At 31.7% G+C, this 27,052-nt stretch overlaps 1 protein-coding gene across 1 annotated transcript in view; it reads right to left on the bottom strand.

Annotated features, from left to right (window-relative positions):
* The window catches only part of CSMD3 (CUB and Sushi multiple domains 3), a 1,016,080-nt gene that overhangs the window by 35,059 nt on the left and 953,969 nt on the right, over window positions 1–27,052 (bottom strand). Inside the window, exons 54-61 of the mRNA XM_006916698.2 lie at window positions 24,826–24,999; window positions 22,248–22,421; window positions 20,971–21,156; window positions 18,865–19,038; window positions 16,579–16,761; window positions 12,190–12,366; window positions 1,705–1,884; window positions 8–130 (exon numbers count right to left, since the gene is read on the bottom strand). Of these exons, the coding sequence (XP_006916760.1) occupies window positions 8–130; window positions 1,705–1,884; window positions 12,190–12,366; window positions 16,579–16,761; window positions 18,865–19,038; window positions 20,971–21,156; window positions 22,248–22,421; window positions 24,826–24,999 (1,371 nt within the window). The remainder of the gene's footprint in view (window positions 1–7; window positions 131–1,704; window positions 1,885–12,189; window positions 12,367–16,578; window positions 16,762–18,864; window positions 19,039–20,970; window positions 21,157–22,247; window positions 22,422–24,825; window positions 25,000–27,052) is intronic.

Raw genomic sequence — 27,052 nt, 5'->3', positions numbered from 1 at the left:
CAGGTCAAAACAGCAGGAAAGGATAGTTCATAGCCTGGAGAACAGATGTAGCTAATACTAAAGCCCCAGTCGAAATTTGTTCCTTCCAACCTTCCATTAGAGATCTGGGGAGGAGTTGGGCAGGTAACAGCTGCAATTACATTAAAAACGATTAGACACAGCTGTTGAAATACGCAGGGTTTTAAAAAAAATAAGTATCATTAAGAGAAGCATATGTGCTAATTTAACCTTTTGGAGGACAACATGGTATGACACGTTTTATTCTCCTGGTAGTACTCCTGAAACATCCCTAGAATTAATTCCTCTAGAATGCAACTATTCCTTGGCAACATAATGGCTACTGGTTGTCAGAGATTCTCTTATAAAACAAGCTCCCTGACATCTAAGGGAAGGCAAACAGATGGTGATCTTCTGTCCAATATACTGTAACAAATAAATTATTGGTTTTATATTATTTTCCAATGACCTTTAGACATACTGAAGAGCTGGGCTGTTTGACTATACATAGTGTATCAACACTGTAGCAAGCAATTTGGTAGTAATTCTGTGACATTTTTGAAAGCCCAAATCACGTATCTCATTAAAAGTGCCAAATTGGTTCTATTAACCACTTAGATTCATATGTTAAAACTTATTTTAGAACTTTTAAATGTATCATTAAAATTTTAAACATTCATTTTAAAAATTGTTTTTAATTGTCCTCAAGCAGAGATAGGTTGGATAAGATGAAAGAGAAGGGGGCAGGGGAAAGGGTACCAACTGCCAAATGTAAAAATGAGGAATGATTATAGCTTGATGACTAGCAACATATATGAATAATTTCTGGAGTTGTAAAACATTGACATTATCAGGATCAATTAATTATGTATAAAATAAGTTCTAAAATACAAAATGTCTTCATATATTTTCACATACTATTTATAGCAATCTGATTCAGAAACTGTGAAATCAAGAAGAAAAACCACACATTAGAATTATTCTTTTTGTTAATTATTATGTCAGGGGGATAATAAACTGTCACTTTATACATGCTTGGAGAGACACCTGAATTAGAAATCTCAATTATTAAAAATCAATAATATTATAGAACAATATAGATTACCTGACATTGCATCTACACTATTCCACATGTAATCAAAAACATTAGCAAAAAATATGAAAATATTTCCAATGAAACTCAAATAGCCTAAGGTAGCAGAATACATGTCTATATTGACTAACAGATTAATTCTAGATTGCATTATTTAAATATACAGTTTCTCCTTTAAGAAAAATGACAGTTTTATAATTCAGGCTTACTGTTCTCAAACTATTGAAAGGTTTTCTCCCCATCCTTTAATTACTTGACCCAAGTAGATCATCAAATTAAGGTCCTAATTCATTAAGGTTATATTCTTTTTTAAATATTCATCAATCAATATAAATGATGATGGTAACTTACATATCAGAGTACTTGATATATTTGTTTTGGTTGCATTAAAGGTCACTATCATTATTCACAGCAAGATATAACGTTTTTGTTGACATAATTTTAAATGCTAATATTGTTATATATATATATGGTTTAAAAATTTTTAAAAATGAAGAAATCATTTTTCAGTATCAAAAAAGTGAAATAATACATAAATTTACTTTAAATTTGCATATTAAAAAAAAGATATACGTTGTGGTTATCACTTATCGATATTGAAGAAATCATTATACCTCTACAAGTTGGCATTACTCCACTCCATGTGCCATTAGTTGTACAAGTCCTGATTCTGGAACCATTCAATTCCATTGTATAGCCTGGCTGGCACATGTAGGAAACATTTTGTCCAACCACGTAATCATCTCCATATCTCAGTCCGTTGGCTGGTATACCTGGGTCTCCACAACTGATTACTATCAGTATTGGATTAGAAGAGCAGATGGTTAATGTGGCATATATTTAATAGAGAAGAGCAGTAAGCATATGGCGTACTTAATATAAGTAGTAGGAACAATTAGTTATCATGTTCATTTTTAATCATAAAACATAAGCATATTTAAACCACATACTAGCAATTCCTGATGGTAATCACATATGCTTTTTGCAAATTCTATACATATCATTCAGAAATTGTCATTTTGACTCTGAAAAGGCTAGGACAATATTCTATTATGTTGTAGGAAATTCTGAGGCAGTTACATCTTTTAACGTGTACTATATGATCATGGAGAAGCCATCCTATACAATCAAGATTTCTAACATAGTATTTAAAATCTGTGTTCTGATATATGGCTACTGAAATCTCAAATTTATCTGATTTGTTGGTCTGAGAGCATATTTTCTGCATGGTGATACTCAACTCAATATTATAATAGTTTTTAAAGTAATGCTAGGTGAAAAAAAAATTTATTGAACAACTGAAAGAATGAATAAATAACAAAATATGAATTTATCACATACAGGATGGGATACATAATTTGTGGGGCCTAATGAAAATTAAAAATGCCACAGCTAGAGATAGAGACATGAATTTGCATTTTCACGTACTTATTGCCAACACAAGTGAAAGAACAACCCTGAAAAAAAGCACAACCTCCATTGTGGAATGAGTTTGCTTTCTGGACTGGATGTGAGTTAAAGGCCTCCATCAAGGCCTCAGTCAAGTGACAGCTAAATATGCCTTGGTGTTGCCAGCCCAGGACAGAGACAGCTGCTGCCCTTCTCTGTACCAGGATTCCATGACTTGCCCAAGTCTGACTTGCCCCATGCTTTCACCCAGGCCCCCAAAATGGGGTGGACACAAAAGTGTTATGTGAGCCTTCCTCTGCTGATGACATACTGGACCAGCTGAGCAGAGGGGCATCAGTGGCTCCAAAGCAGGGGTGAAAATGAGGGGGCCAGACGGGGTACCAGGTGGTTGAGAGCAAAAGACCTATCACACATCCTAGCAAGAAAGAAGTCAGGGAGGCAGACTGAGCATGAGCAAAGGCTCTAAATCCTCAGTACATGTTCCACTGTCCCAGTGGACTTCAACTACTAAAGATAAATTCACAGATAAAAAATTACTGAGAATTTTGAGACAGCAATCATAGAGCATTGAACCTCAAGCATAGGATCCTTTTAGCATGAGACTCTATGAACTGCAGTGATCCACAAAGATGGCTCTGATTACATATCTTACTTATGATGCCACCCAAAAACTTTTAAACTTTTAAAAAGACTTGGTATAGCATAGCAAATAAAAATAATTCTAAATATGACATTTAAGAATAAAGTATAAAACAGAGATTACATTTAAATCACCAAAGCACTTGCTCTTCTGAGGCATGTGATTTAAGCATGATTTGGGAATCAACTGGCTAAAAGCTTTCTGGCAGCTAAGAGAAAAAAAAGAAAAATAGAAAAAACAAAAGGTTACACTTTTTCTTTCCTAGAGGTAAAAAAATGTGTCCTATTTGCCTTTTAGTATCTTTTTTTGCCTTTTGAAATTTTTGGTTCATAAAAAGGGTAAATCATTTTACCAGGTAAATCTAGGTTATACTCTCTCATTTTTATTTTTAATTAATTATTCCTAGAATTTTGGAGGTCTAGGGTTAAAGACTAAAAATAGATTAAGGATGCAAGCCCTTAATAATGCTTTAGCTATATCGTATTTATTAACTTACAATTAAAAGTTATGGATGTCAAGATTTCTTTCATATTATTCTTATCTGTTGAGTCTAAGAAATTTTAAGGCCATGAATATTGGCAATTAAAGAACAATATTCGCAGCACTCTACGGGCTAATTCTTGGAGTGCTGGGAACAGTGTGTTTCTATCAGACTCCTAATAAGAGTTTTGCATATAGGATGATTTTTGTTTTTTTAATTATTGAGGAGGAAAATATTTTTTAAATTATATAACTGAATTGGATAGGAAATCAAATCCTGCTTATTTACAAGAGTGTCATTTTCTTTGTAGTTTCAAAATTTATAAAGCTTTCAATTTATATTGTTTAACTTTCCCATGTTATTTTATATTTTTAACCTAGATTCCAATTAAGAAGAAGAAAATTAGAGAGAACACCCACAAATCGCTATTTTGTCAGCAGGACTTTACAGATTGAATTAGAATCCTGGCAAGAAAGAAGAGCTGATCCGGTAGAAAGACACATGAGCTGAGATGCAGCCACCAAGAGAGGACAGAGAGTTTATTTTACAGAGCCACCAAGAAAGAGTTCTGCTGATCACCCCAGCATTATGAATGCCTGACAACAACAGCTTCAGAAAAGTTTGTTTAGTGGCTTCCTCACGAAGCAAAGGCCAGTCAAAGAGGCAGTTTCCAATAGCAACGGTCTTTGTAAACAGCACCTGCTCCACGAGTCAATGCATTCACCACCAGCTTGTTTTTAACAACAAAAAGAGGCTTTAGGTCTTTTCTGGTAAAATCTTAGAATAGTAGCTCTTTAGGGCATTACGTTAAAATTCAGAGACATCAGTGCATGAAAACAGGGTGTTGTGGCTTACTGCAAGAAAATCTTTACTAAGGACACCAAAATCTCTAAGGACACAGTATTTGTGTACACACATAGGCGCACATGTGTGCACATGCGCACACATGCAACCAACTCCATGAAGACAGATATTTTGTCTCTTGTATATACTGTTGTATTCTCAGAGTCTTGTCTAGTGCATAACTTATCATAAGATATGAAATAAATGTTTGTTTAAAGAATAAATCAGTGAATGAGTATAAGGAATGATTAAACAGCTCAAATTCACAAAAACACATATACTGTTTTAAAGGTTTGAATTTGTTTTTGTGAAAGGTTTTTTTATGAGCTTCTATTATATAATTGACGTCCAATTGGCATAATTTATCACAAATCTATGAAGATAACCTCTATTATAAAAATAAAACATAACTGGTAATTCTAGTCTATCCCACTTCAAAACTTTCTCATTTAACTTCTTTAATGACCATTATAAATATACATTTTAAAGCAAAATAGGATTGCACTGCCCACACTTTTATAACAATTCATTTTTTACTCAATATTTAATGGATATTTTTTCATGTTAATACACATAGATCCATGTGCTATTTTAAATGCCATAATATCCTCTTACATGAATATACATGCAACATAATTCATGAAACCAAACCTCTGTGGACTGATTGAATCTGAGGGTCCCTATGACTTTGATTAAACTTAGTTTTAAATCTTAGCTCCAGAAATTTTCTGTCTCTCTCTCTGAATGTATGTATGTATGGATGTATGCATGTATTTACACACACACACACACACACACACACACACTCCTCAGAGACCTAGCCTTTCCCCTAGATAATCAGCAACACCCAAGGGCAGCAGAAGACAGTAGCTGGGACCTGACTAATGGTCACATCGTCCAGACCTCTGGCAAGCTAAAGATAACATATTGGCTTAAGTTATGTTTTAGTCATAAGCTCTGAGGTGGAATGACCCTCTGACTACTTTCCCATGAGACCAGAGAGAGAAACATCTGAATAGACTTCAGAACTGTCCTCCAGACCTAAAGAAATGATTTATTACCCTTATCTCACCTCTGACCAACCAGCTCCTTACATTGGCTAATTCAATATTTAACATTTTTTCTTTCTCTACTGCAAACTCCTGTTCATGCATTTCTTTGGGCCATTGCATGCAGGCAGATGGACTCAAGGAAAAAACATTGGGATTCTGGTAATATGACGTTTGAGCTATCCCACTGTTTTTCTATGAGAGACAATGCAGCAATGGGCATGTTTGCTCAGGCATCATTACACACGTGCTTTACCAGGTTTCAAGCCCAGAATAAAATTACAGTAAGGTGGTTAAACCATTTCTCTGATAATGCTTCTGAGTTTATGTGATCTCTTGATTTGAAAATTAGTTTTCTTTTTAGATGTCAGTAAGGTAGATTTTTTCAACCTTAACCTTGGCATTATTGACATTTGGAACCAATTAATTCTTGATTGTGTGGGGCTGCTTTATGCATTGAAGGTGTTTAGCATTGACCTCTGCCCATTAGATATTGATAGCACACTGTACTCACCTGCTCTGTGACAGCCCATATACCCCCAGATACTATCAAATTTCCGATGGGAAGCAAAACCGTCCCTGTTTGAGAACCACTGCAATGAGGGACAGCTCTCTCTCCTTGAAGAGATTTAGATGACTTTTTAGCTTCACTTGTCCCAGTTTCATGCTGGGATATCCCCCAGCTTTCTCTTGTGTGAGACTAGCCCCATCACCTTGACAAAAACAAAACCAACCAACCAACAACAAAAAAAAGACTTGGAGAATTCTTGGGCTGGTAACAAAGATCCAGTGAGGACCACTTCGGTTCTGGTTATTTGGAACAAATGCCTTGAATTTATCACTGGATCTGATTAAGTACACTGTCCCTGGTCCAAATGACAAGACCTGCCAGATGCAGAGCATCGATCATTTTGGAAGAAGTCCTGGTATATTAAAAAAGAAAATCCAAGAAACAAATGACATATTTCTTTTTAGACCCAAAAGCCAGTCCTTACTCCATTTGATAAGCTCTGTCTTGGTGCAGATTGTACCTTCTTCCCAAAACACTACGTGCACTATGTGCTTCAGGTACCAGCAGGGACTCTGCCTGTTAGACATCAAAAGGAAAAGATCCTGTACTGTTTATATCTTGAGGAGTTTTTGTGTTGACAAAAAAACAAACAACAACCCTGTATTTTTGAAGGAATTTTTTTACCTGTGTTTAGCTTTTAAATCTTTCAGTGTGAATATCACAGAAGAGAACTTCACCAAATTTTATAATTATAATACTGTTATGAGCTTCTTGGTATTATGGCACATATCTTTTCCCTCCAGCTTGGTTTAGTTCCATGGATATTTCTTAACATTTATAATTCCTCTGCCAAAGTATGTATGATGTTTGGATCTTATGATATGTATGACCTTGATCTTATGATATGTGCTTTTACCCACCCATGAGAAATGTTATTTTGGGGAAGCTTCACATTCCAGCACTGGTAACAGGTTTGCTAAGGACTTGTCTAGAGCTGCAGAAAGAGGGGTCTAGAGAAGAGGGATGAGTTCCTGTTTGTGAGATGTAATTTTAGAGCAAGATTAATTAAATGGGTAATTTCTCAACTCATTTATAATCTAAACCTGGTTGAATATTAGCAGGTAGAATTTATGTGAGGAAAATGTTACCATTTTACCAACATTTCTACTATGCCTAGATATGAAGAGAGAGAGGGGAATTACCATTATTATTAAATAATGTTTATTCCAAAAATGTTCTCTAAAATTATTAAAAAGGACAAGGCCAATCACTGATGATACGTCTACACATGTGATTAGACTGGAGTTTTTTAAAAAAACTGAAAAATAGTCTCTGTGTGTGTGTTGCTTCTGAGCAATCAAGCAAATTAAGTTTATTTTCAAATCACCCTGATGAGAAATTCTTAAAGGGCAAAAATGCGTGGAATACCAAAGCTCATTCACTGGCCTATAAAATATTAGAGAAAAGAGACCTTACTTATTGAACTCTTTATTCTCAGTTCCTACTACAGTACCCAGAGAGAATAGGTTTGTGTAAATGATTTTTTATTAACTGGATCCATAAGGAGTCCTATCTCATTATATATCAACAGTTCTCTATTTTAACTGTATTTTTAGATTACAAAATATATTTAACAATATAAGTTAAAAAAATAAAGTTATATTCTAAAAATTGGATCACTTCTCTGATTTTCACTATGCAGGAAGAACTAATTGCCTAAGAATAACTAGCTCCCTAAAAAAACTTAAAGTGACCAAAATTTTAGTTAAAAAAAGTAGGAAAAAAATTCTAAATAAAATTCAATTCTTTATATTTTACTTTCATCATTGTAAATGGGTAACTTATTCAGCTATATTTCAAGAATTTTATTAATTTCTTCAAGGATCTCTATTCTTTCATATTCAAATTATCCTATATTGGAACATCTATCATATCATCAATCTTGTTGATTTTCTCTCTCAACTGCTATTATCCTAATTCCAGCAGATTCCTTTTGTTAATGATTATGTGATTCAACAATAACCTAGTTAATTTCCTTTGATTTCTCACATTAAAATATTTTATCTCTTGCAAGATTTGCAGATTTATTACTGACTTGCATATCTGCACTGTATGTTTGGACATTTATCTTGAGTCAAACAACGAAATTATTGAAAGTTATATAGAAGATGTAATTTTAAGCAGAAAGACTTGTTAAGCAAAAACAAATTTTACAAGTGGTCATCTCAATAGGAAATGATAAAGTTTTGCAGAACTCAAATTGTTAAATGCAGAGAAATTAGAAAATTTAAAGAGGAATTGACTAAATTAACAAAACATTTTCATATGCATAATAAGCAATGCCCTATATTTTTATCATGTCAGGTATACTTGATCATTTAGTAAAGATAGGAAATAAAGCAAGAAAACCAAAAGAAAGAAAAATACAAAAGGAGAGAATGAATGAACATCGCTTCTTGAGTCATATAGACTTAGGTTTAAAATCTTAGATCCTACATGTATTAGCTGGGAAAGAAAGTTCTGTTTTCCCTGTAAGATACCATTTCTTCAAATGTGAAATAAATAAGATAGTAGTATATACTTCATAGATTCATTAATAGAAATAAGTGAGAGAATTTATGGAAAATACTTAGCATAGATCCTAACAAACTGTAAACACTATATGATGCGTTGTTCTCTATGAGTAAACTTGGTTACAGTTGCAATGAAATGAAACAAAAGAAAATTTTGTTTTGTTTAGTTATATTTTCCAAAATTTGCTAACAGGGCTTTGGTTTGGAAATTTAGTTCAGGTACTTAACATTTTTTCATAAATAATTTAATTCATTTCAATTCATATTCAAGTCTTTGCATATAGATACCAGAAAAAAATAATGTGCACAAAAGGCATTTATATTAAATCAAAATTGATTAAAAAAACTTTTATTTGAATTTAACTTTTCTAGTATGTACAGAAAATAATTAAATTGAATGGTAAATTCCATCCATTTATGTGCTAGAATTAACCTTTTAGTAGTGAGCTCTGCTAATAGTAAGTCAATTAAACAATTTGGTGCCTCAGTTTCCTTATCTACATATGTGAATCTAGAGCACGATCTCTTCCAGCTCCCAAATGACACAATTCTATCAATCATATTTTTAAATTAACTTCCACTGCAAATTAATGAGAAGAAATCTGAAAAACTAGTTCTAATTCAATTTGATCACCACATATAAGCATTATCAGTATGTTAGATTCTTTAATTACAGAAGTTTAGTCTATTTTAATTGCAACCAAAATCTCTCTCTGTGTTCTCTTTTGGGGGACATTTTTTATTTGCTTTTGCTTTGGGTTGCTCCTAGAGTGTTAGCACTTTTTCATATATGAAGTCAACTGTTACAAAATCTCAGTTTTTAGATTAATAGCAATTCATCATTTAAAAGCTAATGCTTAAAACACCTTACTCAACACAATATCTCTTCTTGAAGATATGACATTTAAAAAAAAAAGGCTTTCTTTCTTTATATTTTTAATATGCTATTTGTAACCAATCTGTCTTGAGTGATTTTCAACTTGATTTAAAATTCCTTAGGAAAAATTAAGATGACCCAATTTAAAAAATGTAATTTTCATTCTCAGGAATTGGGATATGTTTATTGTTTATCTTTACTAAAATTGGAAAATATCTTAAATGAAATAGATTATCCATGATTAAATAAAAATCATTATTCACATTATGAAAAAAGATGGATTACTCAGCAGTTTTTTTACTCTGACTATACTCACTGTCAATCTTTTCCATAACTATATATTAAAAGCATATTATCAACTAGAAAATATGTGCAATGTTATCTGTAAAATTACAAGCCTTCTCTGCAAGTACTTTAAAATGGAGTGGGATGATAAGTCATGTATACTAACGGCTAAAATAAAATTTATAGGAGAGATCTGAGGCAGTCAACAACTGTCTACTGAGATACTCTTCTGTGTTAGATGCTGTGTTCCACCCTACAAGGTTGATGAAGTAAATGGATCTGGTTCCTACTGCCCCATGGAGTTTATAGTTTACCAGTAGGTAATTGCTATAAACGAGTTATACAGTATAGAGCAATCACTTTTAAGTAAAAGGTATATGAGAAAGTAGTGTTCTGAGAAGGCTTTTGCCAAATGTGTATCATGTGAACTGATACTTAAAAGGTACCCGGTAATAGTTTTAAGGCTCAGATGGGGCAGAATAGTATGGAAACAGTAAAGCCTATTTGTTAATTGTTAGATTGTTCGGTCTTGCAAAATTGAGACATTTTCAAAGTAGGATAGCTTCTTTCTTTTAAGGAGAAATAGTGAAGACTTTACTCTCCATTTGAAACAACAACAAAAAAGAAAAAGGACATAATATGAAAACAAAACAAAACAACAAAATAAAAAACAGAAACAGGTTTCCAAAGGCAAGAATGCACAGTGATCCTTGAGTGACAGGAAACAAATGAGACAAGTCCTTTGACTACCCAATCTTACTTGTTTAAGATCATTTCCAGGCTGAAGCACAGGGAAGAGGACCCTGTGTAGAGCCTAGACCATTCCTTGCATTGAAAAGATGGATCTAAGTGTCAGGAGAGAGCAAAGTGGACAGAGTCTGTGAGAGACATTACGGATAGGATGTGCACAGAAAGAGAGCTCTGGAGATCTAGGGAGAGAACTCCTTGAGTATTCAGCAGAATACTGGTCAGTCTGTGAGGAAACTACCTAAGGTGAGGTAGAGAATTACCAAAAGATGAGACGTAACAGTATTTAGTGCTGACACAGTGCCAGAGATATTACTTGTTACCAACTGCAATCAACAACTGGAAAATGTTTTGCTAACATGGATTTGGCTACTATGCTCCATTCAGTACTTATTTCAATAGCCTCCTAGCCATAGTTTGCTTCACCTTTGAAGAGATGCCATATACACAGGGTATTTCAATAGCCATGTTATTACACACAATTCTGCAAGAAGATATTAACTACAATCAATTTTCTCCAGAATCACAGATATGACATGATATTACTTTGATGGCATCCTCCTCTCAGTAGATTCATTTGAACCATTCATTCAGGAAATATAAATACTAACAAAGGTTTTAAAGAAAAAAAAGAGGGGACAGATCATTGCCCCACACATAGTATAAGGCCTGTCTTCTCAGTTAAAGTTTTGGGAATTATTAGGTCAGCCAAGGGCTGCTCCACCACTGACATTGTCAAGAGCAAATATTGGCTTTAGCACCACACTTTAAAATAAATCCAACACTTTTTTGGGTCTTGGAAGCAACATGTTCCTCATTTACAAATTTAACTTAAGCTAATTTATGTTGTTATTCACAAACTGGCCTACTTTTATTAAGGTTCCCTATAGCAAAAGTATCTGTAACCTGTCAAATTTGTAATACACAAGACACTCCCATTAGTTTCTCTATAGTCTCTTACTATAAAGGCTTAGTAACCTCTCATGACTTCTACAGTATCAGAACACATTCTAAATAGCTCTTTAAAATAAAAATTCATGATTTACATGATGCCACTAAAGTTCTTTTAATAAATATAAACAACCATAATTTTCCAATGGATGTATTGTTCTTGGTTAAATAAATTCTATTTTATTTCATACATAAGGATTAATTTATATATAGAATTTAAAATAAATTTTTAAAAATTTCTTCAAGTGATTAATTTCATTATAATACAGAATCATTAAAATGCAATTTTTTTTAACGTATTAAGAGGGCAAATCAGCTACTAGGACTTCCTACAAATAGTGTAAGAACCCATTAATAATCATTATGTTTTTTTAAAAACCAAACCAGTTATTGATATGTGTTAGATGGGCAAAATAAAATTATATTCTTTGTTATTAATCTTGATTATAGCTGATAATTCGCCTCTATTCTTAAAATACTGTTAAATTACTTTTAATAGCACTAATTTCTGTGACCTTTCTTTCATCGCCAATGTAGTACCATGGTAAGCCAACTGATTCTTAAAGTTACTAGTATAAACGCTAACCACACATTACTATCATCTTTTAATCTGAAAGACAATACGAATATTCAAAACCTTGCGTGGTTTGATTAATTACAAAACAGACACATACATATCCAAATACTTTTCACATAACTAGTGAAGTTTAAAAATATTGAGAAGAAACTTACTTGTACAGTTAGGCAAAGTTCCAGACCACGTTCCATTGGCTGTGCACTGTCTAACTGAAGGGCCAGAGAGGATATACCCTTCCATGCAGGAATAAATTATTGAACTTGAAAATGTTGTGCCATCAATCCGAAAGACTTTTCCATTGGCTGTTGTTCCTGGGTTACCACATTGTACAGCTATAAAACAAAATAGTTAAGAGGATATATAAAAAGAGTGTAACTAGAAACCCTCTCACAAAAAGTTAATGACTGAATGTTTGTTTTGAATTATCCAAAGGACCTATAAAATCCTATAAAATAAATGTTAAATTATCTTTTATAAGTGCTTGAAATTCAAAATGAATTTATATTGATTTTATTAGCTTAATTACTGGGATGTGAATCGTATAAGTTATTTTTTTAAAAGACTTTGTTAGTAGCTTCAGTAAAAACTTTATAAAGTAATTACTCAAGAATATTGCCTTTGGATACAAAAAAAAATCTTTCAAGGAAGGATTATGAGAGTTTCACCTCCAAAGCAACTAATGTAAAATGGGAAGATACATAAGAATGAGATGCAAGAGATTTATTGTAATTATACTTGTAAGAGAATAGATATAAAATACACAATTTAAATATTTTAGACACCCGTTTATATTTTTATTTATATAAGAATATAACTGATTTGCATGACACCTTTATAATCTCTATTTATGGACCAGGGCATACAAAAAATAAATAGTAAAAACAAAGTAAGTTCTAGAAATGGGTTTCATGAAGTTTTCAACATATCTTAAACAGGAGTCACAAACACAATGCCTTATATAATTAACTATTCTGTATTATGTTTAACTATTTGCCATCAATGCCATAGTGAATTATAAAAGTATCTTAAAAGCAAGCCCATGTCAAATGTAATACTTAATTTTGTTGTAATATAAGAAGGCATTTTAATACTTTACAGAACTTAAAGCTATCTTTATGAATATGAAGAGTAATTATAGTTTCAGAAAATACCAACTATATCACTTGCTCCATCTTAAATATTTAATTTTGCTTATCCTTTACAGCAGTGCTATATGTTTGTATGTATGTGTGCATAGACAGAAAACTTACACATTTTATACAATTACAACCAGATCAAACTCTAGGTAATATTTTCAGGAGAACCTATGATATAGTAAACATTTTTACTTCTGTTGTCAAGAGTAATAACCCTGTGCTATATTCATTAGTACCTGCCTAAAGTAACAATCTCGTCATATTTATGTGTCATGATCCATTGTTTTGACACAACCTAAGAAGGATTTGAAAAATATCATCTTTGTTTTAAAATGTCAGGTGATATGCATTTTGATATATGGATCCAGGCTCAGTCTATTCTTTTCCACAATAAAAATTAAGAATTTCTCTAGTTAGGGTGGTTTCTAGATATGGACAAATCAAATTGTCACTCCTATCTTCTTGTCTCTAATTCCTCCACACTTAACACACACATTTTTCTTACCCAGAGCATTATTTGAATTAAACACAAGTAAAACTAACTTAAAATGAAAAGAGGTTAAGTGCATCATTTATCATGACTGAGGGCTGAAAGCTCTGTGGACACAGCAGAAAAGCAGCAACTATTTTGCCTTTGTAATACTGACATTTGGGGTTGAGGGTTTTATTGCTGACCCATTTATGTTTGGTACTAGCGAACAATGCTATCTCTCCTAGAAAGTCATTCTGAGCTGCCAATTGACTTAACCGAGTATAAGTGTTAGCTAACATTCATTGAGCACTTATGTGACAGCCACAGCTTTTCCAGTATTTTTTAAACTCACAACAATGTTATCAGTTGATATTAATATTGCCACCATTTCTTGGTTGGGAACCAAGGCACAGAAAGATTAAGTAATGTGTCCAAGGTCCCACAGCTAGTTAATGGCAGATTTTCATTAGTACAAGTTCCTCCAAAAGATTTTGACAGCATATAATGAGAATATTGGATCTTATTCAGGCTAGTAAATGAATGGCTTAAACATATTTTTGTCGATTAATTATTTTTCATGTTAGATACATTATACAGAATATTTTATATGTCTGCCTTTTCTTTTGTTGCTAGAGTTAATTTTTATTTTATAATTACTGTATCATTTTTTTTCTTTTTATCAAGGTGGTTAAGTACCCATATCTAAAAATTCAAAAAAAAATGAAAGTATAAGGAGGAAATTAAAGATCACTTATAAATCTACCACTGAGAGATTAACTTGACAAAGTATGTATATATGTATATTTACATGAATGTTCATATAGAAATATGAATATATATTCATTTTGATGCCGATTTCAGGCATTGTGCAAAGCACAGAGTATTCAGTAGTAAAATATTATCATTTTTAAAAACAGAACTATGCTATGCATTCTTTTCTGTAATCTTATTCTTCTTACTTAACAAGTAAATTTAGTAACTGGATAGTTTTCCATCATATGCATATTCATAATTAACCTAAACAATCCCCTGTTGATAAACATGAAATTTAGTTTAGTTTATCATTTTTGGTTATCACATTCTCTAGCTTATATATATAACTGTGTGTACTTGTCCTACTTCAAAGATAAATTTCTAAGAGTGGACTTTTTGAAATATTTAAAAAATTCTAAATATATTTTTATTTTATTTTTTGAAGTATATAGGGTTACTAAAAATATTATCACAATACATACTTGGATCAATAGTGTAAAAGTTTGCACATCCTCTTCAATATCATGTGCCATCACTGTTAAAAATCTTTCAGTTTGTCAAAAAAAAGCTATATTATTTAAATTTGCATGTTTTTATTAAATTAAGGTTCGATATTTTTACTTTCACATGTATTTTATCCATCACATTCTAGGAAAGCTTTTATAAAAACTGTATCTTTACTGTTATGTATTTTCTTTAATATGTTGATTTTCTTTAGGAAAAAATCAAAAATAGAGTTAAATCAATGCTATATGTAAAATGTGAATATATATGCATTTTTTCAAATTACTCTAAATATGTTACAATAACAAAAATGTCTCTAGAAATGTTTTAAATTTCTAGTTTTGCTGCATATACACCAGCATTTCATATTAAAATAGGTAGAAAATGATAACATTTTAAATAATTTTCTGATTAGTAGTTATGTAGAACATTTTTCTATAGGTCACATTTATTTTTTGCTCTCTTGTATTTTCTGTCTATTCATCTACTAAAGTCTGTTTTTCTAAGTGACCTATATGAGCTTCATGTATGAAAAATAAATGAATTCTATTATATTTTCTACAAGTCCTAGTTCTCATTTATCTGCAAAGTGCATACTAACAAAATGAAGTCAACTCCAGGTTGTATTTCATCTAAAAAATATTCTGCAGTTCAGCTGAACAAAGGGCTGACTAAAATATCACCCATGTAATATATGACATCATTATAGAGATTTTGCCTTTGGAAAGTAAGTTTGAGAAATAAAGTGAACAGTTAAGTCTTACTTAGTATATTTCTTAGAATATGGATACTAATTTTAAACACAATAGAAGTTTCTGAAATATAATCAATCAAAAAACTCACAAGAGGTTCTATTGGGAATTATTCCCTGTTTATAAAACCAATACATTTGATATAATATCAAGTATCATAAATACCTTTGTAAGTTTAGTTTTTACACTAAAATCATCTCAAAAAGAACAATTTAAATCATAAGGATAATTTTCCAGCAATATTTCATTTTCTAACCAATCTTTTTTGTTATTATTGTCATTGTGACATTGGTTAATGAAATCTAGTAAGTTTCAGGTGTATAATTTAGCAGTAAGGCGCGTGTGCGCGCACACACACACACACACAAATAATGCATTGTGTTAAACAATCTTATAAAATTTTAGTTATATTAACTCCGAATCAGTCAAAAGAATTAACAAATTTACTCAAACATCCCCAATTTAAGATTTCTAGTCACAAGCGACATACTCTATAAATAAAAATCTCTTATATTTAAGCATCTTTCTATATCTTTCAATTTCTACAAACCTAAAAACTAAAACAGATCTTAAGATAATGTTGATGTAAGAACAATCTATTTTTTCCCCTGATAGTATCTACATAGAGCACTGTGACAAAGTAGGAAAATAAAACTTTTGAATGAATATTTTTAACTTTTCCAATCCAGATGTCTACTAAGATGTGAACGTTTGTTTATAAATGACCCATGAGAGATACTTTTTATAATTACCTAGCATAGTTCTCTTATAGGATGTTGTCAGTAAAACTGAAACACTACTGCTTTTATTCCATGGTTGGGGACACAAAGAACTGATAGGAGTAATTCTACTAGTAATAACCAGTTGAATTTGGATACACATTAAATTCTAGCACTTTTAATATATTTAATTTCTGCTTGAGATTACCTTTGCATTCTGGCTGCCTTCCAGTCCAACTGCCATTAGCTAAACATGTTCTTTCTTCTGAGCCATGAAGGATATAACCAGTATCACAAGCAAAACGTACAGAACTTTGGGTTCTGAAATCACTTTCCTGTCTAGAACCGTGACCAGGGGTACCTGGGTCCCCACATGTACCAGTAGCATCACCTGAAAGTCAGTACAGTTCGAGTTAATTTACTTCAATAAACATTTACTATGTTCATGATTTAGTCCAACATTCTTGTAGGTATCTGTTTCTGTGCATGCTGTTTTTAACATGATAAGTTGACTGGGTAAAATCATAATTCCTATTTCCCATCTGAATCGAGTCATAAAAAAAGCCTAACCGAAAAGGAAAATAGTTGCAGAGTATAGTGTTATTTTCTTTATCAGTGATATCTAGTCCTATTAAATAGTGTAAGGAGTTTTTATTAGTAGTTCCAGAACCCGGTTAATAATCAAGTTAATAGAAAATTTATAACTAACAGTACTATGGGCTCAAATGACAATGGATTTATAAAACTAAAATAAAAAGCTAGATTTGGTAATTTGCATGTTTCCTTCTCTGAATTTTCTAATTACTGAAAATCTGTTTTGTTGTTGTTAACTTAGAACTATGATGGAAAATGTAAATGTTACAATATAGTGTTTCCTGTACCCTAAAATTTCACCCCATAATTTTCCCTACCAGAGACCACTGACCAAGATAAATGAACTACATACTTCTTCTAAGTGAAATATAAAAATAAATTGTAAATAATTAAAGATGAGAAACTTTGGGCTAAGTTCCTCATAAGAATTTTGTTCATGACCAGTTGTTCATCTTTTGATTATAGTGTTAAGGATTTACTCAGCCTGTTTATCATTTCTTAAATAACTCTAATAGAGTTGCCACTGTATTAGTATATATTGAGAGAGACAGAGAGAGAGACGGATATGAATACACTTAAAATGCTTTCTGCCTGTCTGGATGCCTTTTTGACATACTCTGCATATTTGGAATCCTTCTTTACACTTCCTCATTTTCATGTGATATTATATTAACAACCACACAAAATTTTAACATAAGCATTTCACCTTTAAAAATCTGTGTACTTTTTTTTCTTTTTGCAATTCAGTAGCAGTTTCCTAATACATTGGGTGTATTGTGTGTAAGTTTATGTGTTTTTATTTATAATCAGTTATCTGACTGAGTTAATTAACTATGAGTTACTCCAAGCTAAAGGTTTTAATTCTCATTAAAATCAGTTTTATAGCCACATTAAAAAAATGATAGTTTTTTAAATCTATAGATTAAATTTCAAGTCCCAGGAAGTTATTTCACAGGGATTAACCACTAGTTATAAGGAGATTCTGAAATAATCATTTTGCAACTTTTACCTCTAGAGGAAAATCAGTGTCAAACAATACTAATAAATGTTCACCATGACCTCCACAGAGATAAGATGATATAAAGATAATGGACAATATACAAATAAAAAAACAGGCAGAAAAATAAGTACCAACAGGTAATGGGTAAAAACAAATATACTAGGTAGTATCGCATAGGGAGACGTCACAGATCTAAAATTTAAATGACATTTTTGAAAAAAAGCAATACTTCAAAAACAGATCAAAAAAGATGTATCAAATACTCTGTGAAAATTTATGAATTAAGCATTGATATTCATTTTTTCTAAGATATTAATAATGGCATTGTGAGGTTACAGAGACTCAGAAGTTATAAGCTGCCTGTTAATAACAAAGAAAGTTTGGAAAGATAAATATCTTTCATAAAACTTGGCTTAGTTTAATTTGAGACATTTAAGACTTTATTTAAAAGTATGCCATTAAGTAATAATTGTTTAGAAAGTTTAATAGATCTGAATTCTAACAGAAAATCACTGATATAACATTGTTTTCTGGGGAAAATTATATTTGGTATCTGCCAAAATAGAATAGCTACTTAAGTGGTTCACCATTTTAAGGAACAAAAGCACTTTATACAGAGTAGCATCCTAAAACCACTTAATTCTTTACATTAGGCACAACACAGTTCAAAACATATATCTGTAACTTACCATCTACAAGATGATTATTAATTTGCACTCTGAATTTAAATGACCTTAAGAAGTATTCCAATAAATATACAAACAATGCGACAGCTTCTCTCAGAGTTTTACAAAAGAAATGTATCACTGTACCTCTTTAGAATGTTTTGTGTATACATTTCCAATACTACTACTAATGACATGATTTCCAACACACATTGTCCAATTTTGCAAGTGGTACCTGAACAATGAGGTTGGGATCCACTCCAATGGCCATTTAATTGGCAAGTCCTTGATGAGTGGCCTAGAAGGATGCGTTTTCCTGTGCAGGAATAGTGAACAGTGGACCCGAAGGTATACTTCTCACCAGACAGGACTGCATTAGGAGGAACGCCAGGGTGTCCACAGTCAATCACTACAATACATAATTATTGAATATAAAATTTTTTTATATCTCCTCTCGAATAACCTGCACCAACATTTTACAAAAAGTAAATGGTCTGCTCAAATATATACAACCTCCAGAAGTCAAACATCTATGTGAAAGTTGGCTTTTTAAAAAATAAAATGGAAGCTGCAGTTACAGGAGCGATTCTATTAACCCACTCACCTTGGGTAAGTAAGCATAAATGACTGAGCATAAGTCTGTATGTGTAGGGGTGGTGAGGGTGTGCTCATATGCTCATGTGTACAGGTTTGAAGGACCTATGAGCCCAGACAAAGATGTGGAAATGAGGGAGAGGAGTAAGGCAGATTGGCTAAGTAAGGACAGAGGATGCCAATATGATTCAAAATGAGCCCATACAGAAATTAAAAGGAGAAAACATTGAAGGTAAAGGATAGGGAGTAAAACTAGATCTGTGACACGCAATCTAATGGGTAGTCTAGAATAATTCCATTCCAGGTCATCAGTGAATAAATTATATTGTACAAAGAAAATACTCAGTGGTCAGTTAACCAAAGCACTGCTACGCATAGCAGGATCAGATGTCAATACACTGCAGAATTTTCTTTATAACATAGAAGTGGCTTGGGAACTTATTGTGTGCCCCCTTTTATTTGTAACTTGGAAAAATATTAAGTACAGCATGAATCTAGAGTATTAAATAGCACCCAACGTGACATAAACTTAATAAAACCCTTGAGTACTTGGCACACTACCAGGGAGTACTAGAGGAAATAATGGCAAAAAAGGTATATGAGACCTAAGAGAATCTGACAAAGTTCATGTTTATCTGTACTTTAAGAGATTTTTAACTTTAATGTTATAGCCAGCCACAGGAGCCAAATAAGTGAATTAATCAAACTTTTAGACCAGTCAGTCTCAAATAAGAAGTCAAGCACATTTTAACCACGAAATCAACAACTGACTTAATTATTTTCTTAGAATCTGAAATTTAATAAATGGCATAAAATTTTTCATCAGTGCATGAAAGATGTTATAAAATTTTCAGAAAATCCCACCCCATGAACATGAAGAAAGTGCCTCTAAGTAAAACATGATCAAAAATAATTTTACAATTTAAAAATTAAGCATAACCAAAAATTACTTGCACAATGACTTCTTGACACACTACTCCAATCTATGAAGTTTTTTTTTACTATCATGTCCAAGATTCACCAACTCTTTGAGAAATGTAGCTGTATTTACAACCTATCAACCTCCCGAATTTTTAGAATTCATGTTCACTTTGCCTCGCCTCAAATAATTTTTATTTATTTCTGTTAAATTATTTTCTCACTACACAGTCTATATATGCATATCTGCTGTACTTTAACTTAGTTATATTCTATAACTCCATACAACATATAACAAAATGACTTGAAAGATGAATGTTTACTGCATTCATATGTGTATGTGTTTGAATATGACATTTACGATCAATAAGTTTTAAGTAACACCTTTGTCTAAATCCCCAACTATTCTGAAGCCCTGTTGGCTGTTTACATTAAGAATAAAATAGCTTTAAATTTGCAATATTAGTATAAAAGAAAATTAAAATGTAGTTGCCTCTTATGGGATGGTAATATCATACAATATGTAAGATATCTGCTCTTCATATTCAGTCTGCTCTTTCAAAGTTTAAAATGAGTGAATGGTAGGGAGATATCCATCACATTAATATTAATAAAAATGACATCTGGGCATTGAACTGGCAAAACACAGAAAAGTTTAGTTTCAAAACAATGGAATAATTAAATCAAAAATTAAATTAAAATAAAATAATTAAAATAATAATTAAAAACAAAATCCTGATATATAGCTCTAGATATTTTATAAAACAATAAACATCCATGCTGCTTCCATGGCATTTTCTCAAGAAAAAAATTAACATTATCTACTTACTGATACATTCTGGTAAAGGTTTGTCCCACTGTCCATTGGGCTGACATATCAAAACTGAAGACCCAAATAAGAAATATCCAGGATTGCAGTCATAGAATACTACAGTACCATAAGTGAAGTTTCCATGTTCTATTTTACTTTCTCTTTTGGAATTGGCTGGAATTCCAGGATCAGAACAGTTTACCACTAAACAAATGACAATTTTTAAAAGATATGTTTGAAATAATATACATATACCGACATAGATTTCCTAATAGATTTAGAAATTTAGTTTCAACAGTAAATTTAATCAAACGAATCAAAGATTCCAGAAATAAAATACATGGACTATCTAAAGTAATGAAGTAAAATCTTCGTGGATGAAAATATAAAAAAAAGAAAAATTTTTCGCAATTTTTTTATTATTAAATTTGTTGGAGTGACACTGGTTAATAAAATTATATAAGTCTCAAGTGTATATTCAATAATACATCATATGTATACTGTTCACCACCCAAAGTTAGATTTCCTTCTAACCATCACCATATATTTGACCCCCTTTATCCTTATCTACAATCCCACTTCCCCTTTTCCTCTGGGAACCACTAAACTGTTCTCTGTATCTATGAGTTTTTGTTTGTTTGTCTTGTTCATTTGTTGCTTTCAGTTTTGTATCCCACATATAAGTGAAATCATATGGTTCTCAACATTTTTTAACAATAGCAAGTATTCTGCTGAGCATAGATTTTAAAAATGATACATTTTAAGCTATAAATAATAAAAATGAAAAAATAATGTTTGGTTGTGTTTTATCAGACAATATGAAGTATACCATCCTTCTTTGCAAAAATAGAAAAACACCAAAAAATTCTCTTTAATCTGTTTCCGTAGAGAAAACTTAATAAATAATGCCCCCAATGCAGCCATCATGGCAATTCTGGCCTCAAATATATTCTTCCAAAGATATGAAGAAAACAAACGCCAAAGGTAAGTTCTATTAATTATGAAGCAAATCACAAGTAAAACAGTCTTAATGACTTTTTATATGCAGCCATAAAATGGGTACAAGATAATAAAGTTAAGCAGTTGAAAAAAAGCCTGACATTTTTAACTAAGAAAAAAGATGTTAAAAATGAAGGAAAAAAGAAAGCATTAATAATGAGATGATATCATCATTAAATCTTTTTATTAGCTAAATCTTTCCCCTGTTCTACTCAAACTGTTTCGAATGTTATCATCTACATTTACATAGGCACATTATTACCATGCTCTAAACTGGAATATAGTAAGGCTTTTACCTTTGCACACTGGTGGAGGATGGCTCCACTGTCTGTTGGCCTGGCACTGTGCCTTTGTTGGACCTTGCATAAGATACCCAATATTGCAAAAGAATGTTACCACATCATTAAAGTTAAATCCGTTTCCACTTGTTCTTCCATAAATTGGACTACCGGGATGACCACAGCTGACAGCTAATAGCAATGAGTCGGGGCAAGGAAAGCACAAAACAGAATATCTGGTTATCAGTTATCACATGACCATTACCCTTAGTCATTTCAAACAATGTAGAAAGAAGACCACTTTTATGTGAAAATATATCTAAAGTACTTTTACTAATGCAAAAGAGTAATTGAGAATGCCAAAACAATCTAATATAACAGAAATATTAGTTAGACAATTATTTACAATCGTGATAATTTTATGCAAGTGGTACAGGGATGTTTAAAGTTTCATGACATATTTTTATTCTCTTTTCTTTTTTAGGGAAGAATACTGAAGTTCAAAAAATCTAGGAATGACTGAAGTTTCTGTCATTAGGAGAAAAAGGAATAAAAATGAACAAATTTTCCTTTTCTAGTTAAGTTTAAGAATTATAAGACACTTAAGGGAAGGTTTTTGTATTTAACTTTGGAATTATTTGTTTTAATATATAATCACTTTTTATGATAATAGATTGATAAGCAAAGGTGTGTTTGAAGAATAATTTAATGAGAAAACAAAACAATTTAATGGACAATAAAAATGATTCTGTATTAGAATTCTTACTGGTTTATTTTCTTCTCAATTGATATTTGATAATTTAGTACAATTTTGTTTTAGATGAGCTATTTAAATTATTTTAGTGTTACAGTTCTATTCTAGATTTTATGTACTGGCTTTTCCCAAATACTCTGTATTTCTATGAACTGTTTTACCACATCATCTTACTCTATTAATCAGAGCAACTCCAGTAACAGTGCTTCATAATTGGGCACAACGCAAAAACACTTTTAGTACTTTTGGAATGACCCAAGAGCAATTATTTTTCAGTGGTATTGTTAATGTCAACCTACTCGTTTGGAAATTTAACTGCACTTTATTCTTGTTAAAATTATCAATAAAGCAACCAGTTTTACCCCAAGGACCAATTTTCATTTATAGTCTCAATTATTCAACAAGAGAAACAGTGGTATTAGTTAGCTATGTTTGAATATAAATGAAAAGGAAAAAATCTAGGACAGACTCAAGCATAATACTGCCATCTTTAGATCATCAGACAATCTGTGTGTGTATGTGTGTGTGTGCATGCATGGAGATGTATACATGTATGTGCACACACATACAAGCACACACATACACCCCTTAGAAAAATAATTTTAATTGTTAACCATATGCTCTATTATCCTATTAAATCTCAACACACAAAATTATTTTCCATGAAACTAGCACTCCAATAAATTTCTGCTGATTGAATAAAAATTTGACAATGTCAAAATTTATAACTATGGATATAGTCACAGAATAAATAAAATATTTTCTGTGAATCCACACTAAAAGTCCCATGCATTATTTATCTGAAGCCCCCAAAATCCCATTGTATGATCCCATAAGGTATATTGCAATTATAAGATATTTATAGTGTTCTCATTTTCTAATACCAATTTTAATATAAATGTCAGTAATTGGGATAGAAATAAGAAAAAAATAAGAAACACTTTGATTATTGACTCTTAGGTCCAAAATAGGATAAATTATGATGTGAAACATTATATACTGCTAGGGATTCAGTGGGGTAAGAAAAAATAATATTTTTCAATATTCAACTATATTCTGATTTTAGTAGTATAACAGTCATAAATGCACAATGGCAAATCTATGTCATACATATAGGCACCACAAAATAGCAGGTATATTTAAAGAATAATACAAAGGTATTGTTTTAAAATCAATTTTATTCTTCATGTGTGAATTCACTCTCTATATCAGGGAATTAGAGCCTAGAGATTAGCAAAGGAATTGAAATGAGAACAATGGTCTTCCCTGTCATATCTCATGACCGCCCCCCAACACTAATTATACTCCGTGAGGATCTGATTTTGATTCAATGGCTTATAGCATCATAATTATTAGAAAAAAATTTATCCAAAGTATTTTCCACTCTAAAAAATTTCATGGTATTACATCACAACAATATTGATGCTACTGCACAGTGGTCTAAAGAAATTAAAATCCTTATAACTAAAATTTGTCAAGAATATACCTTCTTTAAAGAGATATGCATTATATATTTATATTAAATACTAGAAAAACTGAATTCCATTCATCCTAATGATAAAACATAATAACAGACATAATATGGTGTAATATAATAATATTTTCTTCTTTCATAGTAGAGGTTTTATATGCTTCTGAACACACCCCACTTTAAAGACCAGTGCACAGCAGTATAAAAAGTGAATTGTGAGAATTTAGTTTATGTGTTCATCCATAAACATATATACGTATATATTTATATATATGAGTGTGTGTGTGTTTACTTACATATTTTACCGAAAAAAAAATTTTGATAAATGCATGAGAACAGAGGTCTCTAATTATTTCGCCATGCTTACTTACGCACACAGGATGGGAGTTGACCAGACCAATTGTGATCCTGTTGACATATTCTCACTGAGGAACCAATCAATCGAAAACCAGGATTACACTGATAAACAACTGTGTCTCTATAACCATAATTTTCTCCAATGACTTGACCATTCACAATTAGTTCTGGAATTCCACAGTGACCCGCTGAAATGGGTCAGAAAGAAATATTTTTAATATTGTGGTCTAAGTTATTTTTGTGTATTTATATTTGTATATAACATTATTAAACTTTTAAAGTTTACTTTAGCAGCATGCCACAAATAATGCTAACATGATTATATGACATAAAGATAACTATAAGATACTTAGCAAAATGTCATATGTTAAGGAATTAAAAGAAAACACTTCTAGTAACATGGATCTAGAAGAAATTAGAAAACAAAAGATCTGTATAAAAATTAAAATATAACATCAAAATTTGAGGAATACAGATAAAGCAGTGGTTAGTGGGGAGATTTATAGCATTAAGTGCTTAAGAATAGAAGATACATACTCAATGACCTAAAATTCCACATTAAGAAGAGAAAAAAGAGGAGCAAAACAAAGAGGTGACAAGAAAGCCAAAGTAAGTAGATGGAAGAATATATTAAAGACGGTCAAAAAAATAAAATAGAAAATAGAAAAACTATAAAGAGCATTATCTAAGCTAAACATTTTCTTTAAAAATAGCAAAAAGGTTGTTAAACTCCTAGCTAATCCTATCAACATAAAATCAAAGAGAACAACATTCTCAATAACAGGAATGAACAGAGTGATATCACTATAAGCTTTCAAAAATTAAAAGTATAAAGAAGTATGAAGAATGACTGTATGCAAATACATTTAACAGTTTAGAAGAAAAAGACAAATTCTTTGTAAATCATATCATACAAAAATAACACAAGAATAAATGGAAAATTTAAGTAGTCCTTTATCTATTAAAGTATTTGAATTTTTAAAACCCTTCCCATAAAATATATTCTGGCTCAGCTGTTTTCACTGATATATTTGATCAAACATTTAAGTTTAAAGAAAATACCAATCTTACACTCTTTTAGAAAATAGAAGAGAAAAAAAATCACTTTCTAACTTGTGTTATGAGGTAATCATAGCCTCAGTAGTACTCCTGGAAAAGACACATGAAACAATGTCTTCTATGAACATAAATGCAAAACTCCTTAACAAAATTTTAGAAAAATCAATCTAGAAACATACATATGTAATAATACATCATATCTGGGGATTATCCAGAAATGAACACTTGGTTTAAGATGGGAAATCAACTGCTGTAATTTACCATTTTGACAGAGTAAAGGAGAAAAAAATATATATGATTATTTCAATAGATGAAGAAAAAGCATTTGGCAAATATTCATTTATGACAAAAACTAACAGCAAATTAAAAATATAAGGAAATTTTTCAACGTGATAAAGACATCTATAATATTGTGATTTATAATAAGAAATATATTTTTGTCTTGGTGTCTTTTGTTATGTTAATTAGGTGACGTTGGACCACACCCAAGGGTGGGGGCTGGCTGCCACTGGAGTCAACCATGTTGTTAGAGGATTGGAATTTTTAGTCCCACCCCCTTGACCTCCAGAGAGGGGTGAAAGGTGAAGAGCTAAAGGCTGAATTAATCGGCAATGGCCAATGATTTAATCAATCATGCCTTTCTAATGAAGTTTCCATAAAACACAAAAAGACAGGGTTCGGAGAGCTTAAGAGTTGGTGAACAAGTAGAAATTCAAGAAGAGTGGTGAACTCAGAAAGCGAGGAAGCTTCTCGCCCTCCCCACATACCTTGCTCTATCTATCTCTTCCATGTGACTGTTTCTGAGTAATATCCTTCTATAACAAACTGGTGAGCTAGGAAGTAAAATATTTTTCTGAGTTCTGTGAACCTCTTTAGAAAATTAATCAAACTCAAGAAAGGGATCATTGGAATCCCTAATTCAAAGCTGCTCTTTCAGAAGCACAGGTAACAACCTGGGCTTGTGACTGGCATCTGAAATGGAGGTGGGGGACAGTTCTGTAGGACTGAACTCTTAACTTGTAGAAATCTGACGCTATTTCTGGTTAGATAGTGTTAGAATTGAGTTGAACAGTAGCACACTCAACTGTTGTCTGGAGCACTGCTTATTGTTGAAAATTGAGTCTCAGAACACCAAAAGACATCTAAAATAACTTCCAGTTAACTTCATATTTAAGGAGGAAA

The sequence above is a fragment of the Pteropus alecto genome, unplaced genomic scaffold, assembly GCF_000325575.1.
Source record: "Pteropus alecto unplaced genomic scaffold, ASM32557v1 scaffold164, whole genome shotgun sequence".
Lineage (NCBI taxonomy): Eukaryota > Metazoa > Chordata > Mammalia > Chiroptera > Pteropodidae > Pteropus > Pteropus alecto.
Note: the sequence above shows the minus strand (reverse complement) of the source record. Positions and strands in the feature narration are given on the sequence as shown.